The sequence below is a fragment of the Myotis myotis genome, unplaced genomic scaffold, assembly GCF_014108235.1.
Source record: "Myotis myotis isolate mMyoMyo1 unplaced genomic scaffold, mMyoMyo1.p scaffold_m19_p_11, whole genome shotgun sequence".
NCBI classification, from domain to species: Eukaryota; Metazoa; Chordata; class Mammalia; order Chiroptera; family Vespertilionidae; genus Myotis; species Myotis myotis.
In genome coordinates, this window is record NW_023416315.1 from 36,724,783 (window position 1) to 36,737,747 (window position 12,965).

The 12,965-nt window shown below is 37.0% G+C and overlaps 1 protein-coding gene across 9 annotated transcripts in view; it reads right to left on the reverse strand.

The window, feature by feature from the left end:
* PPP1R9A (protein phosphatase 1 regulatory subunit 9A) overlaps positions 1-12,965 on the reverse strand; it is a 269,341-nt gene that overhangs the window by 66,480 nt on the left and 189,896 nt on the right. For 5 of the 9 annotated variants that reach the window (XM_036328133.1, XM_036328138.1, XM_036328135.1 and 2 more), the window contains exon 7: positions 7,845-7,910. The exons of the other annotated variants lie outside the window; for them this stretch is intronic. In XM_036328133.1, coding sequence (XP_036184026.1) covers positions 7,845-7,910 — 66 coding nt within the window. The remainder of the gene's footprint in view (positions 1-7,844; positions 7,911-12,965) is intronic. 9 annotated transcript variants of the gene reach the window in all.

Genomic DNA, 12,965 nt, shown 5'->3' on the forward strand with positions numbered 1-12,965 from the left:
TGGTGCTAATCATAAAAATAGCCTTAATTATGCAGTTTGTGTTGGCATTTGTTTATCGGATTTGAATTTGGTTATGTATATTTTCAGACTCAGTTCTGTGAATGAATAGGAGAGAGTTGCTTTTTATCTAGAGAAGAAAAGACCTCAAACTAACACTTTAATGTTTAAAATTCCTAAATCTGTGCCAACCATCCAGATGGTTTTCAGCACAGTGCCCCCTTCTCTTCAAAGGCCTCCCTCTCCATTTGCTGTCAGTTGGCTTCTGTGTGCCCTAGTTTTGTCATGTGAGGCCACTTAGTCTCTTTCAACGTCATTTGCTCATCTCTAAAGTGGAAATAACAGCAGCTTCTTCCTACGTCTGTTGGGAGAATTTCCAGTAGTGATAAATTCAGAGGACTCATCACAGTGCCTGGAGTATGCTACACGAGAAGACGGCTTTATGATTCTGTTATGCTCCCCATCCCTGGCCTCTCCAACACAGGGCCACAGAGCAGCACACCCAAACAGAGCATGGGCTTTGCGGCTGGAGAGATCAGGGCCCTCAACCAGAAAGAACAATGTTATGGCTGCATGATGGTGGCAAGTTCTTTAGCTGGTAGCTGTTGTGCTCTCCTCTTCTATAAAATGGTGCAAAAGATACCAATCTCGTGGGGGTCCTGATAGGATCCAAAGAAATAAAATATGTAAGACATCCCAATGATCCCTGGCCCATTCCTCCTCTCACTTATCAAGTCACTCAAAATGTTCTTGTCACTCAAAATGTTCTTCTCAATCTCTATTCTCAGAATGTTTTCTGATATTTCACTCTATTTTTACTGTTTGGGCACCAAATCAAGAAACATCTGAAGATCAGTATCTAGGTCACCAAGATGGCCTTCTGCACTCCCTGCCTTCAGGTGCTTAGCTCTTCAGGACATTGATAATACAGCTGACAAATTATTCTTCCTAAAATTTCTGACCAGAGAGAGTAATAATTTACCCACAAAATCTTTTGTAACAACTCAAACTCATCTTTCCCTTCCTAAAATGTTCAATTAATTGTGCTAGACCATTCATGGAGTAGCATTTGATTTTATAATATTTTGAAGCCTTTAGTCCTCCCCTCTCTTCCTTTTAGAAAATATACTCCTCAAATGGAGGGACTTAATTTCCCAACATGGCAGGCAGGCTCTGCGATGACCCCTAAGGATCCCTCTTCCTGGGTAATCATCCTCTTGTACTGGCCCTTCCCCTTGAATGCAGATTGGACGTAGAGACTCACTTCTAACCACCGGAATAGTTTACAGAAAGGCTGGTGTGACTTGCATCTCTTTTGTCTTCTTGCTCTGAAGAAACAAGTGGCCATATTGTGGGAAAGGCCCACATCAAAAGGAACGGATGTTTCTGGCCAACAGCCAGCAAGGGCCTGGAGCCTGCCAACAGTTCACACGAGGGAGCTTGGGAGTGGATGCTCTGTGTTCTGCCAACAGCTGTGTGTGAGACTGGGAGCGGATCTTTCCCCAGCTGAGCAATTAGATGACTGCAGCTCTGGCTGACACCTTATTTACAGCCTTGGGAGAGATCCTGAGTCAGAGGCATCCAACTAAACTGACCCACAGATACTTTAATATGTAAATATTATTTATTTTAAGTTGCTAAGTTTTGGTGGTAATTTGTTATACAGCAATAGGAAGGGGATATAGTAAATACAGAAAAATGGGAAAGTAGCTTTGAAACCAGGCAATGAATGAAGGCCGGGAGGATTTTGAAGGGTATGTTAAGCAAGCCTAAGTTGCCTTGAACAGACTATACATGAAAATCTGGGAGGGGATCCTTGTTGTGTAGTGGCAGAAAGCTTAGCAATGTTCTCACCTTCTATAAGAAAGTAGGAAATGTCCCTAGTGACCTGAGTGATTCTAAAATTAAGAAATGGATTCCAAACTAAGTTCAAACCCAGGGCACTGCCAGGAGAACATGGTCTAAAAATGAAGCAGAGGTGTAAGCAAAAAATCTTTTGTTAAGAATTGTGAGCTTAGGAAACCAACATTTTTAATAAGGCTGTCCACTAAACAAACATCATTGAAAAGATAATATGGAACAAAGGCCATCAGTGTCTCTGCTCACAAGGCATGCAGAGAAGTGAGAGACCCAGGGAGAGACTGTCTCCAAACAATGTCTACCTTCGTTTCTACACCGTCTTGGCTTCTGGTGAATTTTCCCATGAGTATCATATTCTCTCAGCTGCACTGATCAGTGTGACCAAGAGTGGCTAGGACCAAATCCATCCTGTATCGCACTGCATAAAGAGCACTATTAAAAGATCTCTAAGCAGCAGAATGAATCTAACCTGCAGTTCTTAGATCAACCATGTTCCCCAAGACCTCCAGACCCTACTGGCTAAAGAAATACCATAAACTATCAGGATCTACCATAGAAACCCAGTTGGCTTTCTCCTTAAAGTTTCTTCACTGGCCTTTCCACTTGTCTAAAGTATTAATTCAGACATAGCAGGATGTATCAGTGATTGCAGACTTGGTATTGGTCCACAAGAAGGAAATCCAGGGTTCAGGGCAATTCTGTTATCCATAATAACCTTGGCCAGCTAGTTGAGGTTTACCTGAATGCCTTCTAAAATTGAAGTGGTGTCACTGATCACATCATCTAAAGTCAGTCAAAACTTGTACCACTTTATCTAATTAAATGAGTCCCACCCTAAGAATGGGTGGCAGGATGCATATTAACTATTCCTCAGGAAAGCAACCCTGGGTAACCAAGAATAGCCTCATTTTTAGAGGGATCTGTGGATCAGCTGAAGATGATCTAAAGATGGTGTTTCTTTAAAAACACAAAGGCTTCTTACGACCAACACAGTTACATGAATAGCCCAAAGAATTTGATCAATTGCCACAGTTTGTTTCCATGGTTTGCCATCCCAGACTTTCACCTGTCAGTCTGTAATTTTCCAAGTGACCAGCTGAGTCATTAATAATATTTCATGAGTCAGTAAAGATATAACAAGGTTTATCATGGGGAGTTCAGGCCAGAATTATGAGAATGCCCCTCAATTCTGCCAACTAATTGAACAAAGTGACCAAATCCATTTCTGGGTGAGCATAGCTGGTGCTGAGGCTGGAAAGTAGTAGGCAGCTTAGCTGACCCATCAGTGAACCAACTCCATGCATTAAGGCAACCTCTATGAACCGAAGGCCTCACTGAGCTAGAGGCCTTGTTTCTAGAGGTAAAGTTTCCCTGAATTGGAAGCTATACTTGTTCAAGTAAATCTAAGGTGCTATTGGGTCAGAATGGCAACTTATCATGCCCATGTGATAAGCAGGGGTCCTTCCAATCTTACTGGTCAGAGAGTTCAAGTTGACGAATCTCAAACTGAGATAATTCAGGTAAGAGAGTCACATGGCCCCATGAATCAGGCTTCAATTTCAGTTTCCATAAGAATTTAGTAGAAGATTAATAGCTGCCCCGCCACCTCGTGTGTGCATTTGTGCGTGTGTGTGTGTACGTGCGTGTGTGTGTGTGTGTGTGTGTCTGTGTGTGTGTGTGTTTCGGGGGGAGGTTGTAGTTTTTTTTGTTTTTTGGGTTTTTTTTTGCATCCTGGCGGGTGTTCTGCTAGCTATTGAGTATTTAAGTAAGCTGTGATTTCCCCTTCTCTTCCTGGGATTCTGTATTGTTTCTGGACCACATGGGAGAAAACAGGGATAGTGCTCTATATGTCCTACTATTCCTGCTCTACATGTGCCAGTCCCTGAATGGGAGGTCTCCATTTTGGCACTAATGGGACAAAGAAGTGCAGGCATATAACACATCAATTCCATTATATGGCTAACAGTAGAAACATTAACAGCATTACCTTGCATTTGCCCAAAGGTCACATCTACAAGACCAGTATTCACAGAACCATAAAGTTTTGGTGCCGCCCTCTCAAAGTTCCCCAGCATATTCAAGGGGTTCATGTAGCATTTGGTCTCTCCAGAGAACAAGAAGATCTCAGCCCTAGCTGTAGCCATCTTTCTCCTTAAAGTCAAAATAGAGAGAGGAAGCATCAAGGGGCATGGGAGCAGAGAGCAGCTTTGTGCCAGTAATAAGGTACAGTTTTCAGTTTTGAGCAGTGCAGTGATTACTCATGTTTTAACCAAACTTCCAATGTCCACCTGAAGCAGTATATAAGGTGAGTCATCATTATGAACACAATCTATTTAGATTTGGGGAGTCTGACTCAGAAGCCATAGCCTTGACTCTCACAACAGGGACTCTGTTATAGAGGAAATCTCAACCTGGAGTCTAATTATGAATCTGGTTTGAACATAAGGGATGGTGAAGTTTTCTAATTTCGAACAGTTTCACCAGTATTATAAACCAGTTAGGACCCAAATACTCATCAGTGGTTTCTCACATGAGTTTGTCTATCTCAAGAAAATCTTCTTGACAGGACCAATATTCCCTTAGAGCAGCAAAGACCCTCTACAAAAAGCTGAGGTCTTTTGCTGTCTGAATTAATGTAAAGTTGGCACAATAAACTACAATAGAGGTTGAGTTGAAAGGCAGCCCAACTGTTTGCTATTTCTCCTTAACTAGCATTAATGCCTTGCCCCATTATCTCTTCAGTGAACCAGCCAGAGTTCTAAAGATTAACCAGGCTTCTTGCCATAGCGTTTGTAAATTCCCTCCCTTCATGCTCAGTGTGGGTGTGTTTCTCCGTAAGTGTTGACTGAGCAAGGTTAGCACTTTCCTCTAATCCAGAATTGTTCTACATACTAGCTGATATAGTCTATCATGATTTTTGTGCTGACACCTCAAGCCACACTTTCCAAAGAGTGATGAGAATAAGGCCAGATAATGTCTATACACATAGACATGACAAGGGAGGACCCCAGAGCATGGGTAACCTGCATCTTTTATAACAGGCAGCATTACTGCCCTTGCCCCAGAGGGAAAGATTATCTCTATCTCCAAGGCTGTGTTCATACACAAACACTTGAAAAGATAGTTCCGATCAAAGAGCATTTCTGCCAATTATTATTTAATGGGAAAAAAATTAGAAATTCAGCTGATTTTTCAAGTTTCTAGAATATTATTCAATTTACCTTTTCAAAGACTTTCCAACCACTATTCCTTTCTATATACTCCGCTCTGCAGGTAAACTGGCCTTTTTATTTCTTTGAATATATACAATATTGAGCTGGTTTCTCCATTATAGAAAACAAACCAAAAAACTTCTTGCAATCAAATTTGAAACCATGAATCTCAAATTCATGCTTTTACTTTGTATGTCTTTAGTTGTGATGATTCTTTTACACTATGGTTATCTGGTCTTTTGACAGGTTGCCTTGAAAATGATTTAAATTCCTTACCATATATACTTATTGTTTCCACAGCAAAATAGCAAGCTTCTTGGAAGCATAAACTATATTTTTCCATGACTCAATAGTCCCAGTTCAATTCCTCTTAATAATGTTACCCACTTACTAAGACATAAATGTTATTGTCTTTAAGTCCCTGATAAATATATTCTATGTGAGGAGGGAACCAGTGATCCCTATTTTTCCCACTGAGACCCAGAACTGAACAGTCAACAGACCAAAGTAGACCTCTGTAATTCAAATGTCACACTGCAATTTCAAGTTGGCAGCCTTCCTTGAGTTTCATTTTTCTTTCCAAGGAAACAATGAAGCACTTGTTCTAATGCCAACAGAAGAACTGTGGGAAGAGACTAAGAGATTTGTATTTTCTTGAATTTTATCTGCAGAAGAGAACAACTACAGTGACCAAAGTGATACATATTATCATTGTTTTAATAATTCTATAATTATACAACTAATTAAATCTTGGAAAATATGGTGTGTTCATATAAAAACTGACTCATATGATTACAAAAATGCTAATAGGTCATTAAATAGAACCAGAACCAGAAGTTATATATATATATATATATATATATATATATATATATATATATATAATATGCATATTATATATATCAATATATATTACATGTTATAATATATATTATAGAATATATACTAAACAATAAACTAAAATCAACAAAAATGTCATTGATGGTATTTCTATGGTTTATCTATCAATTGATAATAAAAATAAATCTATCTTAAAAATTCCTTGGAGGGAGAATAATTCAGCTCCTTTCCTCATTTTTGGCTATCTGGTGGTTCTTGGCAGCAATACCTTTTTGCAAATCTCTGCAATACCAGGACTTTATATCCGTTTTCCTGGCATCTTTAAACTGGACAACTCCAGCTCTGATTGCAGCTAACCCCTTCCCCACAAACTCCCATAAGCCTAGATTGTCTATCATGCATATTCTGTTTCAGTAGGTCTGAGGCTCAAGGTAGAAATCTACCATTTTAAAGAAGTACCACGAGATCCTCACATTGAGGCAAGTTTGAGACACAGGTTCTTAAGTCATTTTGTAAGTCCTTGAAGAGCAGGAACTATTCATTTTATATCTACATAACTGCTAAATCAAAGCAATTCTACATGGCAGATTTTAACCTTTTTCATTAAATATTGAGTTGATACAGGGTACTTTGTAACGTATAGAAAATATAACGAATAATGTTGTAACCACCACCAATGAACTAATAACCTAGTTCAAGAACAGAAGTAGAACCACTGCATTTTAATTATGGTCCTCTATATGTGTGTGTCTCCTTGAATCTATTTCAAACACTTACACTGCAGAGCAAATCTGCTTTTATCACTCTTAATTTTCTCTAGTTTTTAAAATATTTTTATTATAACTAAACAACGTGTTATTTTTTTACAAGATTTTACACTTTGTATAAATGAAATCATATTGTTTGTATTCTTCTGTGCCTTTTTGTTTTTAATGGTACACTCCTCAGAGTCCACCAGTTGTTGTGGCTTGTTGAAATAACTTCTGTATATTACCCCACTGTATGACTATACTACAATATATTTACCTTTTCTCTTGTTGATAAAGATATCAGTTGTACCCAATTTTTTTCTATATTAAAAACAATATTATACATTTATTATAGCTCATGTGCAGGTGTTTAGTAAGAAATATAATTGTTGATTCACTTTACTAGATAATTGCCAAAGGTTTTTCAAAGTTGTTGGGCCAATTTATGTTCCTCTGTACAGAGAATAAGAGGTCCTTTTACCCCACATTTTTGCCCAAACGTAAAATATCCCATTTAAATCAATTCGGTAGGTATGAAATTTTTCATTTTGGTTTTTCATTTCCACATCCTCATTGCTTATATGGTTAGGCATCTTTTCATATGTTTCAGAAAAAGAAAAAAAACTGACTTCTCTTTTCAACCTCCTCTCTCTTACTGGCAGCTAAAGATAATGATAATTATTTTAGGTATAGTATAACACATTTTTAGACATTTTGGCATGTACACCATATAGACCATGCAAATAAGTACTATGATAATTTAAAGATATATGCATTTTTTTAAAAATTAAGAACGTTGTATTAAAAGAAAATTGCTGGATTTAGAGACAATATAAGTTACTGTGTATGCTGTATTATACCAACATCATACAGCTCTGTTCTTAGATGTCTTTTGTTTCCCTTTAATAAGAATTACAAAATATTTAAAGTATTAGGTGTTAAAAACATCCATGGTTAAATATTAGGAAGTGAGTCCAGTTCTGCAACTAAGATATATAGACTCAAGTTTCAGAATTAAATGTTATTTTTCAAACAATAATCCTCAAACTATTATTCAACATTCACAACACACAGCTCTAGAGAAGATCTTGTGAGCATAAAGCTAGTTAATAAGACAGAGACTATTTCATTTCACACACGAAGCAGGAAGGTACAGATAAGCATTATTCCCCACCAGAAAACAAACCTTAAGGAAATAGTTGTTATTGTTATTGCAGTTGCCAGACACTCCTTGCAAGTCAGCCACCGTGTTCTAAAATAGTTGACAACAAAAATTAAAGAAGGATTTACCCCACTAAAGAGAGCAGCCTAATGGTAAAGGATAAGAAACAAACCACTGACGCTCCAGTGCCTGCTGTAGCACACACTTTCAAGATCTAAGAGAATGCCCCCACTCTTATAAACACAGAATAAAGTCAATTCACATTGTTAAAAAGCCATCCATAATAACTGCAATCTCTTGTTCACGCAACACAAGCTGTTTTCAACCAGGAACAACAAACAGCATGAGTCAAATATAATGTTATCCCTTTAATGTTTTTCACATAAAAATTCTATTCTTGTAAATCTTTTAACACTTGTGCAAACCATAGCTTCCATTATATTTTTGCCTTCAGTTATTACATTAACACAAGCAATGAAAATGCATCTACATGTAGGTAGCTGCTCCAAATTGTATTCAGAACTTTTAAAGATTCTAAAAAATTAACTAATATTGTTATAATATAGTTATAATGATATTAATTTCCAGTAATGGAAAGAAATTATAGAAAGATTAAGTTCTGTTTTAAAAAAATGGGGCCTCCATTACTGTAGTGATGATTAACATAGTTATGAACTACTGCCTAAAGAGACTTTGAAATGCCATCAATAATCTAAGCCTTTAAAATGTAATAAATAGTATAGTTTAAAAGGATATAGAAAGAGGCAAAAGCAAAATAATCAGATAACTTTAAATGTGCATGTAAATTAGCTCATTTTAATGTAAATGACCATATTTATTTTCTAATTTAAAAAAGTGGTACAGTACCAGTTCAGACTTCATTTCCAGTCTGAGCCCACAGCGTTTCACATTGCAAAATACTCTCTGATAGAGATGCCCCAAATATGCATAGAAGACCCACAGTACACAAACCATGCCAGAATTACATCATCTCACCACTCAAATGCTAAAGATTGATTGTTATGGAGTATGACGGGAGATTTAACTTGTTATTGAAAATTAAAATCTAGTTTAAAAATTTACCATACCCCAGAATATTATGGGACAGCATAAACTGTTTGAGGGTTTTTACTGAAATCCTCCATGGTTACTTTTCAGATTGTTTAAAAAAAAAAAAAAAAAAAAAAAAAAAAAAGAGAAAGGAAGGAAGGAGAAATGAACAAGAATTCTATTAAATCCAGAAATGCAAACACTAAACACAGATCTACATTTAAAATTTTTCAATTTTTCAGATATTTATATTCCTCTTCTTTGTAGGATCTCTTTTATTCTTTAGCCTTTAGGTAAAACCATTTTCACAAGCCATTTTTAAAAGCCACTTTTAGCCTTAAGGTAGAGCCATTTTAAAAAGCCACTTTGCTTTTAAAGAATCAGAACGTTTAACATTGAGTGTAAAAAGATATAGGAATGCAAATTATGTTGAATTGGCTGTTTGCTTATTATAAACTCTTCTAGTTTAAACACTTGGAGAAGATAAGCCTATAAAAATGCAGAAATTTAGAGTTTGGAATTATCTCTATATTTTAATTCTTTTGGAGTATCATTTATGCTTTCCTAAAGCATTAAACCAGATATATCTAAGCACACACAATACATGATAAAGTAGTTTTAATCCCAACTATGGTTCCACTGTACTTTTACAATTTCTGGATATATTTATCACATTACAATGTTTTCCCTGTAGACAACTCAAGCAAGCAACTCCTCTCTGTCAATGTGACAAGTTCCAAGTTAGAATCAACCTTGGATGATTTGACCAAAACCAGAAGCTATCTATCCTTTGTAGACAATGATGATCTAACTACTGGCACTGGAATTACTTGGATGAACTTGTTCTACATTTAATTAGAGGTTTTCCTCGCTGTCCCAGGGAATGTCACAGGGGATATTGTCAAATAAAAATGATTTTATCTTTGAAATCACAGAATTATTCTATAAATAGGAAGCCTGAGAAACCAAATGATTGATTATATAATTCAGGATTAACGAAGATATGTAAATCAATGAATTGCTCAAGTAGATATCAAATTAACTAAATTATTCAAGGGCCATTTACCCACTGGATAACCAGTATTGATTGATCTCATTTCCATTACAATTTTTGGACATTTTACTTTTTATTAACAGAGAAAGAGAGTAAATAAAAGATAGGAACACAACACTCAAATTAATTTAAAAATATTTGGTAGCATTAGTAAAAGAAATGAATTTAAGTCACATAGATAACGTGTTTACACAAGAGTGACTTTTAATCATTTGTACAGCTTTCATCTCTCCTATGCACAGAAAATTAACAGCTTGGCACACTTGGGTGAGGTGGTGTGGAACAGCAAGAGAGGGAGTACATAAGTCAGAGAGGAGCATGAGTGAGAGAGACAGAGGAAAAGTCTCTGTGACCATTGCAGTAAAGTGAGGGTTACTTGGAGTAACACAGTAGCACCTGATTTCTATTTCTACAATATTTTGTAAAATATTTGTATACTCTTTAAGTCCTATCTTCATAGGATACTTATATTAAGCATTTGCCTAGAGTAAAAAACCCTCCAAGAATTAGATTCCCTTATTATTAGAAACTAGAGGCTCGGTGCACGAAATTCGTGCGGGGCGGGGGGATGTGTCCCTCAGCCCAGCCTGCACCCTGTCCAATCTGGGATCCCTCTCACAATCCGGGATTGCTGGTTCCCAACAGCTCGCCTGCCTGCCTGCCTGATTGCCCCTAACCGCTTCTGCCTGCCAGCCTGATCATCCCCTAACCATCTCCCTGCCAGCCTGATTGACGCCTAACTGCTCCCGATCACCCGCAACTGCCCTCCCCTGCTGGCCTGATCCTCCACAACTGTCCTCCCCTGTAGGCCTGATCGCCCCCAACTGCCCTCCTCTGCCAGCCATCTTGTGTCCACATGGGGGCAGCCATCTTGTGTGGAGTGATGGTCAATTTGCATATTACCCTTTATTAGATAGGATATAGGACAGAGTCACAGAATGAAATTCTTATAAGATACTCCCTCACCTTAAGCATCTCTTGTTACCCAATTATCTGTGTGCGCCTAAACACGGCAGAACCCTCAGTCCTCTCTGTTCGGAAAGAGCAGCGTGGTGCAGAGTCCAGGCCTTGGAGCCAGGAAGATCCCTCTTCCCATCTGAACTCTGCCAACTACCAGAAAAAGCCTCAGTTGCTGCATTTCTAGAGAAAAAAAGAATCTCTTCTGTTTGCTGTAAAGATACATGAAATTATGTGGGGAAAGGCACCTTGCAAGGTGGCCGGCGCTGAATACTTACTTAACCCCTGTTCCCCCTGAAAAGATCTGCTTAAGTGACAATCAACTCTGCTTTCCTTACAAAAATTGGCAAAAAAATTTATATGATGTTTTTTAAGTGTAAATGTTGAGTAACAAACATTCCTTTTGCATTTACTAAAATTATTACATTAGAAAATAATATACAAAGATATGTGTATATCTATATTCATATCTATATGGAGAAAGAGAGAGAGAGGGAGGGAGAGAGAGAAAGAGAGAGCGAGCACTTTACCTGTTTGAATTGAAAACTTCTGGGAGATGAATGTGATTTCATTCCTATGTACTGGAAGAAATATGTAGTATGTGATCTAAAAAATTTCACTTGACGAACCTTAAAAACTATTTTATTTTCACTCTTTCCTTGTTTCACCAGATGCTTTATTTCATAGGCTCATGGAATATTAGAAGCTGGAAAAAATTCAGAGATTTATCCAATTCCCTGTGCTCTACAGCCAGAGACAGGGAGGCCCACAGAGACCAGAAAGCTTGGTCTCCTCAGTCCACCACTGATGTCACCCCTACTCCCTGCAACTCAGCTCCAAATTCTTTCTAGCAGAGTGAGCAGGTAAAAACCAGACCTGCAGAGACAATTCTACCATCCTAAAATAGATTTGTAGCTAAAGCAAATTAGTATGTCTGCTAAAACATAAAACACTAGCACAGAGAATGGAAGACTAGGTAAGATGAACGTTCAAGTATCTGAGGTAAACACTTTTTTAGTTTCTAAATCCAAGATAACATTTTCATATATAATATCTCAATATAATAAAAAATACTCGCCATTTCCAATGAATTCTGCAAGTGAATAAATAAAATCAACAAAATAGGATTATGAGAGACTTTTACATGAAGACTTTCTAGCATGTACTCTTTAATCAAAAGTTAACTAATGCACCATTTTAAATTTTCTACTCTAAGAAATGGAGAGTACATCCTCATTATACTACAAGCACATGAAAAATCAATATACATTTGGGTTAAAACATCCAGATTAAAAATACATTAAAATATTTGAATGTCTGTTTATTAATCTTCACTACATTTTGGCCAGAAATGTAAAAAGTTCTGAACATAGAATAAATTCAGATGAATAGAGGCTGAACAGATGAAGTTGCACTGTCCTTGTATCAGCTGGGATAAAGAATATTTATTTTACCTGAATATTTACTATGTTTATGAAGTATGAAATACTACAACTAAATTGCTGATGGATTTTTTGATATGCCAATATGAAACACATGCACATTTAAAATAAAGCGTGTTGTCCCATTATATCAATGTACACTTGGCATTTACATTAGAAATAGACCAGCATCTGTATTATATTACAACACACAAGGGTTCCCGACAGCCGTTTTCACTTGGGGGTTAGCTTCTATTCATTTACTTGATCTTCTACAGAGAACAGGATGCAAAATTATTCCAATATGTATCTACTCTCTGGAATATGTGCTGGTGGGAAAGCTTTGTTCTGCATTGTGTTAGCACAAATCATAGCAAGCAGATCCAAGGAACTTTCTCTTCCTGGACAAAAAGAAAAGCCTGAAAACCTCAGTGATTTTTAATGCTTTTCTGCGTTTGTATGTGTGTGCTTTTTCATGTAAATGTTTACTGATTTTTTTTTGAAAAAGCATTATATACTGGCTGAAAATTTGATAAAAATTGCAAAAACATAAAGCAGAGGGGGGAAAAAAAACACCTAATTCAAACCATAAAGACAGCAACCATTCGCATTTTGGTGTTTTTACTCTTTTTTGTTTTGTTTCAGTGAATTTCTTTAAATAGT